The following is a 20,339-nucleotide window of genomic DNA, read 5'->3' as shown; positions in this document are numbered from 1 at the left end:
ATTCTTTTAAAACAGTTTAAAGTTTGAGCACTTCTCACTGCATCCGGCAGAGCATTCCACAATCGAACCGCCTGGACGGTGAATGAATGATCAAAGAATGATGATGAATGCTTTTACACTATCGAGAGCAGAAACTCGCACTAAGCACTGAGAAGAGATCGTCTGGCTACAAAACCAAAGAAGGCATTAAACGTATGTTAACGCCTGATCATGCAACTGAGCAATAGGACACCAGTACATTTAAGGCGTTAGTCATTAACTTTGCGCGTCTCGACACGACTGCTAATTGGTTCACCCTGGCCAGAGACAGTCAACGGCAATATATCTTCTTTTCAATCATGTCACTATTGACAGAGTGGTCGTGATAGTCATGTAGCATTGCTAGCATTAAAAGGAAAAAAATATATTTAAAAATGGCGGGGACGTCATGAACTTTTTAATTTTTCGTAACTACCCTCACTAACTTATTAAAATAATTCTAACATGTTAGTTTTTAGAATAGATATATAAAATTCTAGACGTTTTCGATTTTGTATCACAAAAAAAAAATGTAGTCAAAATCATGTACTTTTTATTCCTTTGTTTGTTTATAATCTACTCAAATTAAAATTTAACTTAAATAAAGACATATACACAACTTGCATAGGGTCGGTTAACTTAATAGTCGCCAGAGACAAACACTTATTATAAATTAAATTAGAAAAAAATACAAAATATATAAAAAATATTAAATGTATCAAAAATATCATCAAACATACCTTTTCGTGAATAATTCCATATAAGGTATCGACGCATCGTTCGCAGATTAAGTGAATGTTGTTCTGTGCATCCGGATAGAGGCCCATCAATAAAATAATGTTCGGGTGACGACATTTTCTGAAATAAACATGTATATATTAAAAAAAGAAGTAACTTTTAATAACGCTGACGCAGTTAGCTAAGCTCATCAACTTTTTAACGCGAATACGCTGTAACTCAATATAATCTGCTGCTGTATCCAGTCGTACACGTGTTTCAAAGTGAAAACCACTTCAGCACCGTTGTAATATAAAAGTTGATAGAATGGAAATGAAACTCAGTAAGCGGCAGTACCAAAACAAACGCTTAAGGAACCTACCGAAAGAATGAAATACCTGAGATACATCATTGCTACCAAGTACCAATCACACACACGCGCACGAAAGCGCACACACGAATTCTATATTTAATTTTTGTTATTCCTTGTGTAAACTCAGAGCTCACGGTTTACGTGTTATTAAAATGGTAATTGCAGTCGTCGTGGCCTAAACAATAAGACGTCCGGTGTATTCGTATCTAGCGATGCACCGGTGTTCGAATCCCGCAGGCGGGTACCAATTTTTCCAATGTATAATAATAATAATACGTATTTAACAAATGCTCACGATTGACTTCTCTACGGTAAAGGAATAACATCGTGTAATATAAAATGAAACCCACAAAATTATAATTTGTGTAATTACTGGTGGTAGGACCTCTTGTGAGTCCGCACGGGTAGATACCACCGCCCTACCAAATGACACCTTTACAGCTCATGTCTAAAGGTGGGAGGCGGCATTTACGTTGTAGACGTCTGTCTCTAGATCACAACGTGAACTATCTGGCCTATTTCTATACACGCGGTCGAAATATCAATTGTACAGTTTAAAGACTGTCCTACTGATATACAGGGGTTTATTGCTCGTGGTAACCGCTAACACCAGGTGAGCTATTAAATCGACCTTCTGTCTAGAGCAACAACGGCTTGCTGCATTTTCTATGTAAATTACTTAAATCCTCTCTGATAACGTCAGTATTCAAATTGAATTGTTGTAATCATGTTTTCGGGTGATTGTATAATTATTGGTATACCGCGCAACAATAGATAAAAGACCCGCATTGCGTGTTTCCCAATAACTTCGTGTCTGAAACCTTATTTTTTATTTTTATTTAAACACGACAACACCGTATCGTTACAGATAATCATTCGTACAGGCTCTTAAGAAACCGTATTACCATTTGCATTTTGGACAGTTTAGTTCTAAATAGTCGACAATTCAAATTGATATTATGTGAAACAAATTTATGAGCAAATCAAAGCGAACGCAGTTTTTTAATCGTTGGTAGTCTAAGGGGCTATTCCAACTTCGCGCGGACCGGTAGGTGAGCTCACAAGCCCTAGCAAGATCAGAGTGCTTCGCAGAATCTACTGCTGGATCGGAATCGCGACCCGTTAAGAAGATTCGGCGTGAAACTCAGTGGGTGGCGCTGTTAACGGCATGGAAGAAATGAGTCTAACACAATAACACATTATTATTTAAGTACCAGTTTCATTAACAAACTTACCGTAATATATTAATCTCGGTGTTCCGTTTCTTCCTAACATGTTGAGCGGTTACACCGACCAACTTCTTAATCTGAACCGGAACTACACCCCACTTGCCGTTATTCCACGTCTTAGCCTTATCTATTATCATGTCGAGATTCCTGGCACTCGCAATCGGCAAACCAAAAGCGCTCGTATCGCTCTACAAATAAAACTAAAAATCAGTTCCAAGTTCATAAATTATCAAGCGGATGATTTTAACCATAAACCGACCTTGCTGTCATCTGATTTGGTCGTGTTTGGTGACCTAACCAACTGCTCATCCGCCCATTGATCAAAGTTCTTCAACTCGCTCATTACCTCCCATAGCTTATCTTCACAGCTGTCATCTTTGTTGACACTTTCGGATTCCGAATTATTGAAGGATTTCACGTCGCCCGCCTTATTCAAGCCGTCCACCTCTTCGTGGAATATTCTGGAAGTTCCCAGAAAGTCTTTCGTTTCAAAAGGCAAGGAACTATTCTTGTAGAAATCAGGTGGCGAATCAACCTGATCATCCTCGTGGAAGTCAATGTGTTTCTGAGCAACGAAATCCAAATCGGGAGATCGACAGACGTGTCGTCGGGTGCGGTGGTGGGTCTTATGAGGTTCAGAATACGAAGGGTTCGGAAACATATTCCCGGGCATGAACACTTGATTCTGGAACAAAAATTGTATGTTCGGAACGCCCTCGTATACTTTCTCTGGCGTTGTACTTCGATTGCGCTGATCTTGTTTCTTTTTGTATTTGATAGCGGATTTTTTTTCATAGTTGAAGGTGTTATCGTGATCTGCGGAACAGTCGGTGCACGAAACCGGAAGAGAGTGTCGCGAACGCTTTTCTTTAACTGGAGTCTCTTGTAGATCTCTGTTCCCAATAGAACGCCTGGCTTGGAACTCCGCTAAATCACGTTTGTACTCTTCAGTGCGGACGGAGTTTATTTGCGGGTCTCGTGCATTTTGTTCCTCTGGAGCTGTGGACGTCGGGCTGACGCTGTGACGAGTGGTCACAGTCACACGCTCCCTAAAATAAGTAAACAAACAGTACAGAATTTGTAATTGACATAATAATATGAATTAAATAGATGGAAACTTCGATTTTTCGGTCATACTGTTTTCGAAAAAAATCTGCAAAAATAAAACCAAAAGAAAATTCTACAATTCAGTTATTAAATGGATATAATATGTATTGTAATAATGTTTTGGTGGGCATTTATGAAATAGAAACGCTATTACAAGCCCACAAGCTACAGTATTTAATTTTTTATTTACCATTAATGGTATTTGAATTTGACATCTGTTGTGTACGATTTGGCTCCTAGCCTGTGTTTATTTATAATTTGTATGTTCGATATTTCCCTCGAATTTCAAGTTTTCTGACACAAAATTCTGCACTAGTTTGCCTTATGTTAGAGATAAAAAAATATTATGGGACAGCATAGGCATAGTCCGTAGAATAATAATAATTACAGCGACAGTGACCGCTCACCGTCATGTGGGTCAAACGACTGACTGCACTGACAGTAATAACAATTAGCAATTAGCAAAATTTTCGATATTTCCCTCGAATTTCAAGATTTCTGACACAAATTTCTGCACTAGTTTGCCTTATGTTAGAGATTAAAAAATATTATGGGACAGCATAGGCATAGTCCGTAGAATAATTACAGCGACAGTGACCGCTCACCGTCATGTGGGTCATACGACTGACTGCACAGACAGTAATAACAATTAGCAATTAGCAAAATTTCATGGCAATACTAAATGAACAACGTGAATTTTGTTAAATTAATTCAAATTATCGCTATCAAGATTAAAATAACTTCGTCTCTGAAATAACAAGGCCATTAAAAAATGTTAAAATTAAGTTGTATTGCATAAACGACTCGTGTTCTCCGATGTTAAAAAAAGATTAAATTCGTTAACACAGTTAATTTACTTATGGTACATTATGATACAAGGTTTACGTTAAGTTCCAAGTCAACGACTGGAAAAAAATCTTTACCATCAAACTGTAACAATGAACAACAGATAGAAGTTCGACAGGCACGTAATGAGAAACGCGTTGTTAATATTTTTTATACGCACGTAAAACATCTTTAGAAGTTATAATGTACGTAAAAGTTCGTTAATAGCATTTAGCATTGAAGTCTTTAGGATATGGTAATTATGTAAACAGACCTTCTTTTAGACCGTAATGATTACTTATGGCCCGAAATTATTTCCAGTTATAAACCAGATCCGGAAATTAGGCGCAAAGGTGGAAACTGAACCCACAAATGGGAATGCGCGTGGGATTGTTATGGTGCTTGCGGGCCGATAGTGTGACAATAATAGGGCTGATATTTTATCTACATCCAATAGGTGAATGACAGCATTGATATTCCGCTATTAAATGTTATTTTTCGGCACATATGGTGCTAGGCGTTTACCGATACTGTATCTCGTCAAGACCATAGCGTAGATGCCACTAGCTCACACAGTGATCATGATTTTATATTTAAACTAGCTGACCCGGCAAACGTTGTTTTGCCATATACATATAAGATTTCTAGGGAATTTCTAGCGTAGAAAAAAAAAAAAAACTTATTGTAAGTGTGAAAGGATGTGGTAAATGAGTGAAAGAGGCATGAAGCGCTGTGAACGATGAGGGAATATAAAAATAACAAAACCTCATTCAATCACGTAATGCTTCAATATAACAAAAAAAAAATTGTCCAAAAATAAAAAAAATAAATGTTAGGGTGGACAACCCTTATCACTTAGGAGTATGAAAAATTTATAGTGGCAGATTCTCAGACCGAACATGCGTATAAAATCTCATAAGAATCGGTCAAACAGTTTCAGAGGAGTATAGTAACTAACGTTGTGACACGAGAATTTTATAAATAAGATAAGTTTTAAAAATGGTATCACCAAGTTCGTGCCAGTCGCTCCGCTTAGATCGGTGAGCAAAAGCGTGGGATTGTTTCGGGTCACCGCACACGAAGTACACTTGACAAAACTAATGGATTACGGCGAGTAGCCGAGGTATTCTTACGGTCTACCTGTCACACTTTACTTTTATCTATGCTATGTTGATTTTTTAAAGTGAAATATACTTTACCTACATTATTGCACGCTGAAAACAAAAATAACAGTCATCATTATGTTATTTTTATTTGGCAATCCATCAATATCTCGTACAAAACCAAAAGAAGACAGGGGTGAATGCAAATCAACGCTATTCCATATCAGTCATTTTCGTTTTTGTTGTTTTACTTATTTACTTCTTAAAATCTGTTTTTTTTTTGTAACATATATTATTTTATTATTATTGTTGTATTTATTAAAATGTTATTATATGTACATACGATATTCAAAGAACACAGGATAAAAATCAAATGTTTAAGAAATACTGGTGGTGGCGGTGGCGAAGAAACCTCTTTTTAGAGTTCCAGAGTGCCTAAACTCCACACAATATGCGCAGTTTCCTTTCTAAACACGGCCCCTAAACTAGCTGGATAACGAAAGTTTCTTATGGTGTTGGTAGGTTGGTAGGTAGGTTTTCGCTATCAAGCCGTGCACCGACATTTTTACAATTATTATTTTATTATTATTACAATTATAGCACTAAAACGTAGGCAAAGGACGCGTCCGGGCAAACAGCATAGACATACTGGCGGATTTATTTAAAAAAAAAAAAAAGATTTTATTCGGAATCGTTTAAGAGTTTTCGTATTTTTTCTCAACGCTAGTGGAACAATTACAATTTTTAAGACCCGGCTTTAGACCCTGCTGATACATACGTATGAATGAATTCGAAATGTTAGAACTATGTCAGTGCTGATATCGATGTAAATACACTACACATTTTTAAATGATTTTACGGTTTCATATCGTTTTTGTCGTGACTACCGAAATATGATGTCGTCGTAGTCTTTTTTTGGTCCAGGAGGAAATCGCCGGACTTCACCTACGCATTGGGGCGGTACGCCGGACATGTCATTGTCAGAGTTGATTCGATTAAACAACCTGTTGCTCAACAACTGGCGTCCGAGTCTCAGATGACAAAACTCTCTCCGCAGGCAGGAGGAGGTGAAGTATAGCATTTCACGCGTATCCATATTTTGGAGAAAGTGTGATCGCCACTTCTCCAGACTTGGTTGGTTTGCTCGCACGATGAGCGAACTTAAGAGCTCAGTGAAGACGATAAGATTTGGCTAAAAACTGTCCGAATACCCTTAAAGGGTTCCTACGTTCAAGGTAGCCGGTTCGTGAATGCATTTACTACCGGATCAATATCGCGACCCACTGAAAATCCGGCAAGAACTCTTCGACAAGTACGGTGCCCTGTGATTTAGCTGCTAGTATTACGATTAATAGTGCCCGACAGCAGTTATTTCATTGCAACTTCGCTTTACAGAAAATGTAGAAATTAAGACGGCGACATGCTTATGATGATGTCCACGGGCCCTTCTATTATTTTAAGTCTATTTTTAAACAAATTCATCGATAATCAAAATAACATTCTCCATATTTCCTTGACCTATACGCACATTTATATCGGGTTTATTTGATAACAGGATTCCCCTGTTACTATTTTTATTACTGGTACAATTGTTTCTCACGGTCAGGCCAAACAAAATTCTACTCGCTCCAAATACGAACGTCAGTTCTAAAATGGAAAGTGTCTTTTGAGAAGTCAGTGCTTCTGTGAATTGACTTTGTAATAGTACGAATTGTATAATTTGAATGTGAGGAAGAAAAAAAACTAACAAAAGAATATAATAATGAGCGGAATAACTGGCGAGCAGTGATTATAATCACGACAACTCGTTGGATTGACGTTCGATATACTTTTATGCAATATTGATTTCATCATCTTTTAATTTTACAACAATACTTTTAGATCAGTGATAAGAGTGAAACAAATACTTTTAAAGAAGAAATTTTTACAGTTCATGTGCTTCTTGAAAATAAATCATTATTTTATTTCATAATGCTATTAAAACAGTTAATAAATTAGCAAATCAAATACAAAAATTTTACACGGCCAAGTTTCAACATTTCACTTTTTGAAATCGAATAGGCGTAAATGTCAAAAACCCGGAAGCTATAATAAAGTAAAACAATGCATTACGTAATTTAGCAATTAAATTGGAAATAATTTCGTAGTTTCGGATACGATTTCCATTATCCAATGACACGATGATAGCCCTCTTATATAAATAAGAAACTGTCCGATCCGGCCATCAATTTTAGTTATTTGTAATGCAATAAGAAAATAATCGAACGCCGGCTATCAACAAATAGTGAAAGTGAAATTTCAATTATACTGTTTTAGTGAATGCATCGAAAGGTCCAATATTGAACCCAGTAATTAATGGAGGCATCAATCATGTTTTAAAAAAAAAAAAGTCTTTTGTAGTCTACATTCGCGAAATCGTTCGATCGTGCACAATAAATTGCCGAGCGAAAGAGTAATCGTCTCTTTATTCTTTTTATTCTGTCCGAAAATTCAGATCGAAAGTTAGTAGGTGAGATTCGTCACGCTTGCAGGATAGTTAAAGAGTGGAACACTAGACAAGCAGCATTCAATAAAGAACTAAAAAGTTAGCACCGTTTAGTCACCGAACTAAGAAATCGGGCGACTCTGGTAAAGACTGTCATTGTGAATATATACAATGTTCGTTGCTGTCTCAAAATATTACAAAACTTTGTATTGATGTCGTAACTGCATTTCTTTCGGATATAATCTAGTGAATAAAACGAAACTGTTATATAATTCTGTATCGATATTCTGATTAGAACTTGAATTATAAAGTAACTAAACTTTAGCTTACACTTTCGTACGCCTATCAAGAAGTTAGTAAAGGGCAGATTTTCGTTACGTGTGATGTCATTAGGGTCTCAAATGAATCGAGCGGCTGTTCTATGCGCTATGAAATTATATTGATTTCCATGTCCATTTCGGCTTCTCCTGATAGGTGGTTACTGGTGTATATAACAAAACTGAATTCAACTAAAATACAACATCCTATGTGTACATGACATCATGCAATTGGTGTTAAAAATATTAAAACTGATAGGTTTTTAGGATACTAAATAAAACCTATTAGTTTTTTAGATTTCATATGATGTTTAATAACTAAACTTAACTTAAATAAGAATAGCAATTGGATCCTTTTAATTGAAATAGCATAAATAAAAACTCTAATTAGACTTTTTTGTTATTGGTTTCCGTTTTCCCATTCAATATACGCTATAAAATTCACAATCATTTTTTTATTGTCATCAGAATACATAAAAATTAAAAACAAATACATAGGAAATACTTACTAGTAATATTGGTCGTTACATGATTATTATCGATACCTAAAATTCTACCAACTTCAGCCACTGGGAATACTAGGCGTGTCAAAACACTAAAAAGGAAAAAATCACGTGCTTCACAGACCGCCTAGGTTATAACAATATGCACCATTAGTAGGAAATATAATAAAACATGGCCATTTTAATTCTTATAAATATTATTCCATCATCATAGTTTTTTTTTTATGATTGAAGGATTGCTGGTGGCCCTGAGGCCTTTCCAGTTTCACCAGGACAGCTGGGCGAGCAAAGACAGCCAGGTGTGGGATTTGCTGATAGCTGCCCGAGCGCCTCCGTAAGAGACCTACCAACTCAAGAGCAACTGCTTCGCGAATGAATCTACTACCGGATCGAAATCCCGACCGCAACCGCTGAGATGATCCGGCGAGAAACTCCGCGGGCTGATGCATTGATTAGGGTCCACGTCGAACTCTGTGCCGAGTTCGACGAATACGGTTACCGGGGACCCTTAGCCTGCTCCTAGTGTTAGACCTAAAGGCGTCGATCATCATAGTATTTCACGAGTGTTAAAGGTGCCTATTACTTTAGAGAAATAGCGTACTCGCTCCTCGATTTTTATTCGGGTACAGTCGTATTTCTCGAAACTACAATGCACGCCGTAACATAAGGCATCGGAGAGATTATGTAGGTATATTACACAATGTAATAATTTCACTCGATTCAATATTATTACGGGTTATTGCAGTAGCACAAATCCATCGGGAATATTTTGACGGATAATCTTTGAAATGGTACAAATTAAGTTTTATTAACAGAGAGGATGATGGTTTTTTAAGTGGCTATTCCAGATTCGCGCGGATGGATAGGTGAGCTGACGGGTTCAAACCGAGAGAATTTGCTAACACCAGCCCTAGCAAGAGCAGTGCTTCGCAGAATCTGGTAGCGGATCGGAATCGCGACCCACTGAGTAGATCAGGCGAGAAATTTAGTGACAAAGATGGTATGAACACGGAAAGGCTTCTACCGATTCTAAACAGAACCCTGCCAACAATTAACTATCGAATACGCAAATTCAATACCTACCTAGTTTGTTCTGTATCTCTATATTAATTACCTTCGCTGCGAAAATATCTACTAAACTCAGTGGCGTACCTAGAACTTTTGCCGCCCGGGGCGATCTCCAGTCTGCCGCTCTTTCTATTATAAGTCAATCAAATAGTGGTTTTTATAAATTAATACACATAAATAAATTATTAAGTTATTTAATCAATATTAATTAATACACAGAGTAAATTTTTTAGACTTATTTGTATGCACTCGTAAACATATTTATATAATATCTACTCTTCTAGCTTTCATACTAGAAAAATAGTGTATAATGCCAAGTCCATCTCAACTGGTAGTTTACACGGGCATATGAGCGGTGCAATTTATCAATCCAAATACAATTCTTCAAAACGGACTGAGAATATTTATCTATTTGCGAGTTCTGAAATTGTAACTTCGTCAGTATTTTTGTTTTGTCTCGTTTAGATTTTGTGGTTTTAAAAAGATAGTTCTTATGCCGGCGCCCTAATGCTTTGCAGACCTAGCAGACCGCCTTCCGCCGGCCCTGCTTTTCAAAAGAAAAATCGATGAATAAAAAAATATTGATATATTACTTCAAAGTAATCATATAAACTTTTCAAAAGAAATGACATTTATAAACTGATATTAAAAAAATTTAGTTAGGAAAAATTGCCGAACAAAATCGAAAAGATACTTTTACGAATTCAAAGAATTTTAATGAATACAATAAAATCAAATTATTACCTTGTTCTTGAATTCAAAACTTACACTAATATGCATTTATATACATCATCATTATCCTGCCCTTCTCCCAGTCACCTGGGGTCGGCGCAACATGTTTTCTCCTTCCATACTCTTCTATCATATACCATTTCTTCGCTCACTCCCCTCCTACCCATATCGTCTTTCACACAATCCATCCATTTCTTCTTAGGTCTACCTCTTCCTCTAAATCCTTCCACATTCATAGTTAACACTCTCTTAACAACCTCATTTTCATTCCGTCTCATCACATGTCCATACCATCCCAAACGTGCACTCCTCAGCTTCTCTGTCACAGGTGCCACTTTCAGACTTCCTCTAACATATTCATTCCGTATTCTATCCATTCTCGTTACTCCACACATCCATCGCAACATTCGCATCTCTGCTGCATGCAATCGCCTTTCATCCGCCACTTTCGTTGTCCAACAAGCTGATCCATACAAGACGGCAGGCCTTATTAAGGTCTTATATATCTTCCCTTTTACGGGAAGAGGGATGTGCGAGTCACATATGGTGCCCGTGACCTGCCGCCATTTCATCCATCCTGCGTCAATTCTGTGCCTCACAGTACGATCCAGTTCACCGTCGCTTTGGATAACAGACCCTAGGTATCGGAAGTCTTGACATACTGGCAAAGGTGTTCCGTCGAGGAAAATGGGTGTAAAATTGGAGAGACCACCAAAATCACAGAACAGATGTTCGGTTTTCGATCTGCTGATTTTTAGGCCAACACTCTCCAACTTGCATCGCCATTTCTCCAGTATGTTTTGGACCTCGAGCCCGTTTTCTCCGACGAGCACTATGTCATCGGCAAACAGCATACACCAAGGGGGCTCTTCCTGTATCTCCGATGTCAAGGCATCCATCACAAGCAGGAAGAGATAGGGACTTAGTGCAGACCCTTGGTGTAAGCCCACTGCCACATTGAACTCGTCGGAATTCCCCGTGGCGGTTCGTACATACGTCCTGGCTCGACTGTACATGGCACAGATTAACCTCACATACTGACCAGGTATACCTTTCTCATTCAATGCCCACCACAAAACTGCTCTAGGTACTCGGTCGTACGCTTTTTCTAGATCAACGAACACCATATGCAGATTCCTGTGCACGTCGCGATGTTTTTCGCACACTTGGCGTAGTGCAAATATGGCGTCCGTTGTCCCGCGACCAGGCATGAACCCAAACTGGTTTTGGGTGATCTCACTTTCATCTCGCAATCGCTTTTCTATCACTTTCTCCCAAACTTTCATACTATGAGACATAAGCTTTATTCCCCGATAGCTGCCACAGTCTTGCACATCCCCTTTATTTTTGTATATGGGCACCAGCGTACTGATGCTCCATTCCGTAGGGATCACTTCTTCTTGCAGCAGTTTATTGAAGAATAAAGTCAGCCACCTATATCCGTCTTCTCCCAGTATCTTCCATACTTCCACTGGTATACCGTCTGGTCCTTCCGATTTTCCGCTTTTCATACTTCTCACTGCTTCTCTAACTTCATACATACTAATCTCATTCACAAGTCCGACGTTCTCTGGCTTCCTATTAATCACTCTATTCCAGTCGTTCTCCTCATTCATTAATTTTTCAAAATATATATATATATATATATATTTTTTTTTTTTTATTGCCTTTGTAGGCAGACGGGCATACAGCCCACCTGATGGTGAGTGGTTACCGTCGCCCATGGACTTCAGCAATGCCAGGGGCAGAGCCAAGCCGCTGCCTACCGCTTAATACTCTCCACAAGCCTCGTTTGAAGAAGGACATGTCATAGCGCTCGGGAAACACCGTGGAGGGGAGCTCATTCCATAGCCGGATGGTACGTGGCAAAAAAGATCTCTGGAAACGCACTGTGGATGATCGCAGTGGCTCCAGGTAGTATGGATGAACTCTACTCCGGTGGCGGGCGGTGCGATGGTAAAAACGAGATGCTGGTATCATCTCGAACAATTCCTCAGAGCACTCCCCATGGAACATACGGTACAAAATACAGAGGGAACCGAAGTCCCTCCGCAGACCCAGAGGCTCCAAACGATCCGAGAGAATGGGATTATCGACAATCCGAGCGGCCCTCCTCTGTATGGAGTCAAATGGAAGAAGCTGGTATTTGGGAGCCCCAGCCCAGAGATGGGAGCAGTACTCCATGCGAGGCCGGACTTGTGCTTTATAAAGCAAAAGTCTTTGTCCAGGCGTGAAGTACCGCTTCGCTCTGTTGAGGACTCCCAGCATTTTGGACGCCAACTTGGCTTTGCCTTCCAAATGACTCCGAAACTGGACATCGCTCGAAATGTCGACCCCAAGTATCCCGATACTCTCGGAAGGTTGCAGGGATACTCCTTGGAATTGCGGCGCCATGACAAAGGGGTCCTTCTTCGCAGTGAACGCGCAAACTTGTGTCTTTATCGGGTTGAATTGAACCAAGTTCAATTCACCCCATTCGGAGACTCGCCCCAGAGAGTTCTCCACTTCAGACACAAGTTTTGATCGTCTCTCTTGCACCACGCTCCGAGAGAGACTCTGATGGCCGATATATCGCGCATCCCCCGTGCTGTCATCCGCATAGCAATGCATGCCATCAATAGACATCATGTCATTGATATACAGGATGAAAAGCGTGGGGGAGAGCACCGAGCCTTGTGGAACGCCAGCGTTAATGGTCATGGTATCAGAACAGCCACCGTCTACAACGACCGTGATGCTCCGCCCATCCAAAAAGCTAGCGATCCACTTGCAGAGACCCTCGGGGATTCCGTAAGATGGTAACTTCGATAGAAGTGCCCTATGCCAGACCCTGTCGAAGGCCTTCGCGATATCAAGGCTCACAGCAAGAGCCTCGCCCTTGCTCTCCAAGGCTTCAGCCCACCTGTGAGTAAGGTATACAAGAAGATCGCCAGCTGAGCGACCGTGACGGAAACCGTACTGTCGGTCACTGATCAGCTGGCGATCCTCCAGATACTTCAGGAGTTGTATATTAATTATTCGCTCCATCACCTTGGAAAGCAAGGAAGTTATCGCGATAGGCCTATAGCTCGATGGGTCCGACCGGTCACCCTTCTTGGGGATAGGGTGGACGTGGGCAGTCTTCCATGAAGACGGAACCCTGTTAGTGCAATAAGAGAGGCGATACAAACGCGTTAGCGCAGGCGTCAGCTCAGGGGCGCACGTTTTCAGAACCACTGCAGGGATGCCGTCTGGCCCGCTCGACTTATGGACGTCCAGGAGTCGGAGTTCCCGCCTGACTGCACACTGTGTAAAGCAGATCTCCGGCAGGGAACTATCACACCGGAGGATGTTCGGTGGTGTGGCACCCCCGTCGTCCACAGTCGAGTTCGAGGCGAAGAGTTTGACCAGAAGGTCAGCCTTCTCTTTCGCACTATGGGCCAGACTGTTATCGGACTTGCGTAGTGGTGGGAGACTAGACCTGCAAAAGTTACCTTCTGCAGCTTTGGCGAGCGACCAAAAAGCACGGCTCCCAGAGGGATAGCTCTTCAGTCGCTCGCCAATTCTAGCAACGTGCTCCGATTTCGCCCTGGCAATAACCTTCTTGTAGGACCTGGAAGCGGCGTTATATTTCCGCCTTTCCCCTGAGATGTTAGGATCCCGACGTCTCCTGGCATTATCCCATGCCACGTATGCGGACCGCTTGAGGTGTGCAGCATCCCTGCTGGCATTATTATACCAGGGTCTGCTGCGACCCCCAACGGGCACTTCAGAGGAGGGAATAAACAATTCCATCCCCTGGAGCACCACGTCTTTAAGACGGTCCGCACAGACGTCAGGATCAGCAGAGGAAAAGCAGAACCGCCCCCATGGGTAGGATGCGTAAAATTCACGCAATCCATCCCAATCTGCTGACATATACCGCCAAACTCTTCGATACCCGGTCGTCGTTCGACGATCAGGACGAGAGAGTGGTACGGCAGCACGAATAAGGCAGTGATCAGACGATCCAAGCGGAGCGTCGACCACCACACTGTATCCGGCCGGATCTGTGGTCAGCAGAAGGTCCAACAAAGAAGGCTCGTGCCCCTCGATATCTGGGACACGGGTGGGCTGTGTCACCAGCTGGGAGAAGCCGTAGGCCAAGGCGAAATCGTAGGCAGTCCGACCCGGGAGGTCAGTGGTTCTGGACCCCAACCACTCTTGGTGGTGAGCGTTAAAGTCTCCAAGAACCACCACCTCCGCAGATGGGTACTGCTCAAGCACGCGGTTAGTCCCCTCTTGCACATGCTCAAACAGAGCTGAACCTGCATCACTGCTGTGGGACCTGTACAGGCACGCGTAGATTCGGCTACGGCCCCCGTGATCTACGCGCAGCCACAAGAGGGACAGGTCCCGTTGTTCGAGGCCCCGAAGACGGCGACAACAGACATCAGCCCGGACGAATACGCACACCCCGGCTTTACGCAGGAAGTTGTGCTCCAATACGTAGCCGGGGTATTCAAGGTATGAGGTATCATCCGGAGCAGATATCTGCGTCTCCGTTAAAAAAAGCAGGGCAGGCTGCGCCGTCTCAAGGTGGTGGTGTACGGCGTCAAGGTTGCTATGTAGGCCCCTGACATTGCTGAAATCCACATTAAATGTGGAATGGGGAGCCGCCTGTAAAACCCTTTTCTTTTTTTTCGACTTCATTAATTAAGTTGTTATATTTCCGGAGAGTAGGATAAGGAGAGGTAGGATGTTAGAGGTGAGATCGAGGCAACACCTGAATGAAGCGCGGAACATAGTACGTGCTCGACCACGGGTTGCGTGAGAGACTGACGCAGGGCATGGAAGGGCCCCCAGTCCACTCTGTGTGCGATCGCCGGGATCCACTCCGGTCTCCGACTCCGGCACGACGACCGCACGACAGAATTTTACACCGGTTGGCGGGACAGCTTCCCGGGGCGGAGTTTAGTAGAGACACCCGGGTTCAGGTCCCCTACTGACCGGCGGGCGGCAGCGGGTACCGTTTCACTGGGTCTCCCTATACCCCCGTCAAACAATCACGCCCCGTGAGTTCGCACGCACGTCTGCTCCGCAAGTTCCAGGCGTCACCAAGACTCACCCACAACAAGGAAGGGGAAAGGGAAGGGATAGAACTGGCTCTCCAACCCACACGCCGGAACACAGCTAGGCTATTTGGCGGCGGACTCTAGTTGGAGGGTGGTCGCCAGCCAGTCGGACTAAGTCCTACCACCGGTTATGTTTTCGGCTCCCGTTTAGCACCACCCAGGGGTCACTTGTAGGGAATCGCGGGTTAAACCTACGGAAGCGGGAAGCACCAACCCCCCATATATAATATGCATTTATATACACCGATGAATAATATTCGAAATCATATAGTTAATCATAATTTATATAAATCAAATATTAAACTTATAATAATCATAATAATCATTTATTATTCAAGAAAGATAATAAAAATAAATATGAAATGAATAAATTGCTTTATACAACTAAAAGTAAATGCTAAAATGCCGCCCCAGGGTAAGTGCCGCCCGGTGCGGACCGCACCCACCGCCCCCCCTTAGGTACGCCACTGACTAAACTTGTACCGTACGTTTTCCATTTCTTTCTATTCAGAGTACCGAATAACAAGGAAGTAGGTATATTGATAACTGTAAAAATTTTAATTTCGCATTGTCAGGCAGTGTGTCAATTATTTCAAGTATACTCGTATTGTTGCATTACTAGCGGTTTTTAGCTTAATGTTGATGTAAGAGTATAGAATTGTCATTTATCACGCGATTTTTATTCTTGTTTAATAAAGCATTGTTAACGATAAAACTTTTGAAATTCATAATCTTCAGATGCGTAATATTGAAATATTTATAGATTTATTATTGACATTTGGAAATCAATTGCTTGTTTTCGTTAAAGAAAATAGCACTTTGCTGTTTTATATTATTATTAAGTGCACGCCGACTATGTAATTTATATAGTTATGATATTATTCTTTAATTAATGTTTTAATGTTGTACGATTCCCGTCGGATTAGAAAAAAATAGCAAATTCGTCCAAGTAGGTACGTCGATTTAGAATTGACACCGTGAAGGTGGTAATCGCTATTTGGGCCAAGAAATAATCGTTCTTACCCACGCCACGTACGAACTTTCGAAGTATGCTACCGCCGTGTATCCAGAAACCAAAGATCTACATAACGTCTCGCTCCTTCGGAAGTCAGCTATCCATTGACAATAAAATTTAAGATTGTATTTTAATTTACCTTGTTAACACCTTAGGCGCCACTCTAAGGTTCCCCACCTACCTCATTTGAGCAATCTAGATCTGATCAAACCGAATTTCATTAGACCAGAATAATTCGTTTCAATAATTGAACTGCATAGAATTTTACAATGGTTCATCTCTCACAATTGTGAATGGTGACCTCCATTCAATAAATCACCATTCAAAAATAATGAAAAGAGCACAAATCTGATGATTCAACATTTTAGGTGGAGACATCACAATGTACATGAGCTGCCATTGTTACAAAAATCATGATTAAGTTTTACATGTTTAAATGTTGATGACATACCATTTGAATGTTTGTTGGGAAATCTGTTTCTTATTGGAAGTTTTCTTTAAAAAAAGTTTTTATATTTTATTGAATATAATAATTAATAAAGTTGTAAAAGTAATTTATTATTCATTAATTTTGATTGAATGGATTGTGGGATCACTAGAACATCATACTTTAAAAAAAAATTACATAGCACAAGAATTTGATTTTGGTAAATAGTTTATATAAAATGTTTAATTCCACAATTTTTTCTTAGGCTGTTAACATCAGATATTTTATAAGATTTTTTTTAAATTACATTTTTGTAACTATCATAAAAATATTGAACTATTCTAGTTATAATAAGCTTATCAAGAATATAAAAAAAAAACATAAAAAGAACCTAATTTTTTTATTAAATTAGGATTTGTATTAAATTAAATTAAAAGTATTATCAATATTATTTTAAATTGAAAAGCTCATTGGATTTTTCAGGTGAGATACAATTGAAGTTGTTTGCAGTTTCTTTTTTGGCCAAAAGATGGTGTTTTAGTTTGGTATGTGTATGTGTAGCAACAGGTGTTATGATTTCATCAAAAGCGAGATTTTTCTCATTTTTCATCAACAACCTACTACTAGTAAAATGATTGCAGCAGTCCAACGGTGGAAAAACAAATTTAAATGGTACTCACCGACGCAACCACTTGAATACTCCCATATCCTGCAAAGAATCCACTTTTCTTTTACGACTACAACACAATTAATTATAATCTGCAAGTATTTACTGATTAACATATAAACTCTATTTTGTATGTTTAAATTTGTCGACTAAATTGGATGGTATTGCGAAACGGGCATGCGGCACATTACCGGCGCATTACAATCCGGAATAGTTACAAAAAAACGGGTAGTAACAATGACCGACGATATATTGTGCGGTCAGACAAAACATCACGAACAACGCGCTGTTCGCAATGAGCCTGAATTTAGTTTTTTGTACAAATTACTTTTCGTTGCGCTCCGTTGATCCACTTCATGCGACTGGTTGAAGTTGGCGGGCGCCGTACCTCGACCGTTCAAGTCTAGGTTGCTTCGGCTCGCCAATGACGCCAACAATGCGTGCCCCCTACCGTCTATTTCAAATATGTACCTACTAAGATAATCTATTAATAATACTCTAATTTCTAAGATAATCCCAATACTTTACGTGAAATGTTTTTTTTACCTGTAACTTATTTTTTGTTCTAAATGATATCGCAGAGGTTTGTCTTTGTAATCAAACACAAACTTTCTCATCACATTAGCTTAACTTTGAAGTAAATCAATCTAGCCTCAAAAAATATTCGTTAGAAACTTTAACAGCAAATATCTTCAAGATTTAAATACTTGCATTTTTATTATATTAAATTAAATACATTTTTAACAAAATAATGTTACGTTTTAGATCTGAACCGTCTTCATTAAGTTACTTTACTGATATCACAGAACACTATTACCTACTTCTAGCGAACTGATATGCTCAAAACAATTTTAATAAACATTTACGTTGACATAATCAATCAAGATCCAAGACAGTTAAATAAACACAACAATTTCATTGATTCATTTTGTAGGATAGGTTTCTTTAGCAACAGTAATGAATGAATAATGTCTTCCGGATATTCCATTCGTTTAAGTTTTCTTTGTGCTTGACATTTTAATATATTTTTGACTCCGTAATAGGTACTAAGAAAGTAAATTAGTGAGGCATTTGCAGACCATAAAAATGTTTCTGCTCAAGTTCAGACTTTTCAAATACATAATAATGTCTTGAATTAACATAATTCCGCCATTATATACCTATTGTTTTTGCATGTATCTTTCCGTGAAACGAAAAAGAAATAGGTACATATACCTATTCAAATTCAATTTCATTCAAGGGCACTTCCGCTTTAGAAATTATTTTACATACAAGATCCGCTTCCGATAAATTCAAAAACAACTCTTTTTGATTGCTTATAGGCAACAGCTAAAAATGAACACGACAGCCATTACGCAAGCATTTTTCAAAACAATTGAGACTGGACCCCATGACTAAAAGCGGCATGCTGCATTTACGTTATGATGTTTATGGATACCACTTATCGATAGGACGGTCGTGATATCATCTGTCCATCTACAGCAAACATTGTTCGTCGATAGAGGGCGTTGAACAAAGTACAATAATTTATCATTCATTTCATCACGTTTTCATTTAAACCGTTTTATGAGTTCGAAATCATTTCAATAATTTATGAAAAATCCTCTTTCCAATAGAAGTCTTGTTGAAATTTCAAATGTACACTCAATTAAGGAAATCAGTTATTTTCATGCGTTAATATTTCCCTGGTAAAAATTATGCGAAGATCGTGTTTAAATTAGCCTGAACAAAGACAGACGGACCGACAGAAAATTGCGTGTTTTATTTTAGTATAAACAATAGGAATTGAAAAAAATCACTATGTATTTGATTTTTTTATTTATTTCAAAAAGATATTTCAATTTAATTTCTTGTATACACATAGATTTAATGTCACCTAATGCCCCAGAAATACAAAAGAAGTATATTGCTGGCATACTAGTAGATAGAAAGATCACAAAAGATGTACGCATGATGTAGGTACACAAAAGATGTTCTATACAGGGTTCGTAGTAGCCAACCGTTGAAGCTCACTGTCATGAAGTACAAAATAGAATAACTTATTTACGTCCTTAGATAAATATCAGCAGCTAATACTAATCATGAAAAATTTTCAAGGAAAGAGATCTGGCGAAAGAATTTACAACTAAAGAACATCTTGGACTGAATTGAAATTGCCAGTACACTTAAAGTAGTCAACAGCTTTTCTTCTAGATACCTATAAAAATGGAGTTTTATGGAGAATAAAACGTAGTCCCATTAACGGTCAAACTCTAGCAGCGTTACAAGAAGTAAGAGTTTTAAAGATTTAAAATTGTTTAGTACCTGAAATCCATTTAACTCTATTTCATTTAATGTTACGCTTCTATTTCATTTTTCGAACATATTAAGTATAATTTTTTGTAACACAACAGACCTTCAAATAGGTATGGCTTTATGGTGATGCTCCCTTTGAAATGTCAATAGACGAATCAAATAAATTTTTCTTAACTACTGTAGGGATGTCCGAAATGCAATAAAGTATCGATATTTTTTGAAAATATCAATATCGATATTGATATTTATACTAAAAAATATCGATGTATCGGTATGATTTGACAGAGAATATTCGTGCTAATCAATAGACATCATTTTTAATGACATTTTATGAAACTTTATGAAATTTTATTCAAATTTCAATA

General features: G+C 39.3%; 1 protein-coding gene across 3 annotated transcripts in view; it reads right to left on the bottom strand.

The window, feature by feature from the left end:
• LOC114251098 (uncharacterized) overlaps positions 1 to 18,534 on the bottom strand; it is a 41,633-nt gene extending 23,099 nt beyond the window's left edge. The window contains exons 1-5 of one of the 3 annotated variants that reach the window (XM_089736408.1): positions 18,226 to 18,533; positions 17,693 to 17,721; positions 2,597 to 3,386; positions 2,344 to 2,525; positions 759 to 876 (exon numbers count right to left, since the gene is read on the bottom strand). In XM_089736408.1, coding sequence (XP_089592534.1) covers positions 759 to 876; positions 2,344 to 2,525; positions 2,597 to 3,386; positions 17,693 to 17,718 — 1,116 coding nt within the window. In that variant the 5' untranslated portion in view covers positions 17,719 to 17,721; positions 18,226 to 18,533. Of the gene's footprint in view, positions 1 to 758; positions 877 to 2,343; positions 2,526 to 2,596; positions 3,387 to 17,692; positions 18,130 to 18,225 lie in introns of those variants that run through there. The other 2 variants (XM_089736409.1, XM_028185295.2) reach the window with 2 other exon arrangements.
• Positions 18,535 to 20,339: the final 1,805 nt, after the last annotated feature.

The sequence above is a fragment of the Bombyx mandarina genome, chromosome 21, assembly GCF_030267445.1.
Source record: "Bombyx mandarina strain Sakado chromosome 21, ASM3026744v2".
In the NCBI taxonomy this organism is placed as follows: Eukaryota; Metazoa; Arthropoda; class Insecta; order Lepidoptera; family Bombycidae; genus Bombyx; species Bombyx mandarina.
Note: the sequence above shows the minus strand (reverse complement) of the source record. Positions and strands in the feature narration are given on the sequence as shown.